The 1,429-nt window shown below is 68.9% G+C and overlaps 1 protein-coding gene across 2 annotated transcripts in view; it reads left to right on the forward strand.

Moving 5' to 3' along the window:
- SCAP (SREBF chaperone) overlaps positions 1-1,170 on the forward strand; it is a 108,979-nt gene extending 107,809 nt beyond the window's left edge. For both annotated transcript variants that reach the window (XM_019508004.1, XM_019508005.1), the window contains exon 23: positions 210-1,170. In XM_019508004.1, coding sequence (XP_019363549.1) covers positions 210-455 — 246 coding nt within the window. In that variant the 3' untranslated portion in view covers positions 456-1,170. The remainder of the gene's footprint in view (positions 1-209) is intronic.
- The last annotated feature ends 259 nt before the right edge of the window (positions 1,171-1,429 follow it).

Here is a 1,429-nt window from a genome sequence, read left to right on the forward strand (position 1 = left end):
TGGGAGGGACCTTCTGGGCCAGGTTGGCTGGTTTCCCGGCAGGGTCCCTGGCTCTTCCTCCACCAATGGTCTCTGTGCCCATCATACCCCTGCCATCCGCAGTCTTATTGCAGGGCTGTCTGTCTGTCCGGCACGCTCTGGAGGAGGGGCAGGTGCCGGGGTTGGGGCTAGCTTGTCCCCCTCTAACAGCCCCCCTATGTCTCCTGCAGGACATGGGCTGTGGGTCCAGCCTGGGTGTCATCTCGGACAACCTGCTGGTGACGGGGGGCCAGGGCTGTGTCTCCTTCTGGGACATCGGCTACGGGGATCTGCTGCAGACCGTCTACCTGGGCAAGAGCAACGAGTCGCAGCCCGCCCGGCAGATCCTGGTGCTGGAGAATGCTGCCATCGTCTGCAACTTCGGCAGCGAGCTCAGCCTGGTCTACGTGCCCTCCGTGCTGGAGAAGCTGGACTGAGCAGGGCAGGGTAGCCGTGGGGGCAGGGGAGGCGGCACGTGGGCTGGTGGCGGAGCCCGTGTGCACGTCTCCATCGCCCCTAGGCTCACCACAGCCAGGGCTTCATGCGTTGGGGACCAGCTGCCTTCCAGCCGGGGCATGTGGGAGGTGTGGGGGTGTCACCCCAAGGAGAAGAGCAGGCCCAGTGCGCAGCGGCTGTGGGGCCCTCCCTCGCGCTGGCCCAGCATAGCCAGGACCGTCCTGGGCACCCGGTGCTCCCTGCCCCCAGGGCAGTGGAGCAGGCCTGGCCTGGGAGCTGCTGCCCAGAGCACTGGGGCCCCCAAAGCACATGCAAAGCATCCCAGGGCCCTGAGTGGCCTCGATGGGACTGGGACTGTTCCTCTGCAGCCGGGGGGGGGCCTGCCCCCTGGGGTTCCCAGCAGCCTCCTCGGGCTGCCGGGGGGTGGCAGAGGGGCACAGCAGCCAGGCCCGCTCCTCGGAGGGGGTCAGCTCTCAGGGACCCCCGAGGAGCGGCCGGGCCAGGCCCTGCGCTGCAGCCTTGCCTGCCTTATTTATATGCTGTACATATTTATTTATTGGCGGGGCGAGGGGGTGCCTGCCGTACACACCAAAGCACCCGGCTGCTGCAGGCCGGGCCCTCGCTCAGCGGAGCGGCCTGCGCCCTGCCCCGGGGGCCGGCGTGTGCACACGACATGACAGGGCTGTTACCGCGCAGTAACTTACCCAGCTCAGAGCTGGCTCCCGGCAGGGGGCACTGGGTGCCCTGAGCCTGCGGCCCCTGGGGCTGGGAGCAGGCACACGGGCGCTGGGCAGCTCCAGCTGCGAGATGCCTCACTTGGCTGGCCCCAGCCCACAGCTGCTCGGCTCCCACCGCAGGCTCCCAGCGACTGGCGTGTGTCCCCACGGCCTGGCTGGGGCAGAGCGGAGCCGCACCCCCCATGCCTGCCTGGTGGGAGCGCAGGGGGCAGCAGAGG

The sequence above is a fragment of the Gavialis gangeticus genome, unplaced genomic scaffold, assembly GCF_001723915.1.
Source record: "Gavialis gangeticus isolate Ggan-Ray unplaced genomic scaffold, GavGan_comp1, whole genome shotgun sequence".
Classification (NCBI taxonomy): Eukaryota; Metazoa; Chordata; order Crocodylia; family Gavialidae; genus Gavialis; species Gavialis gangeticus.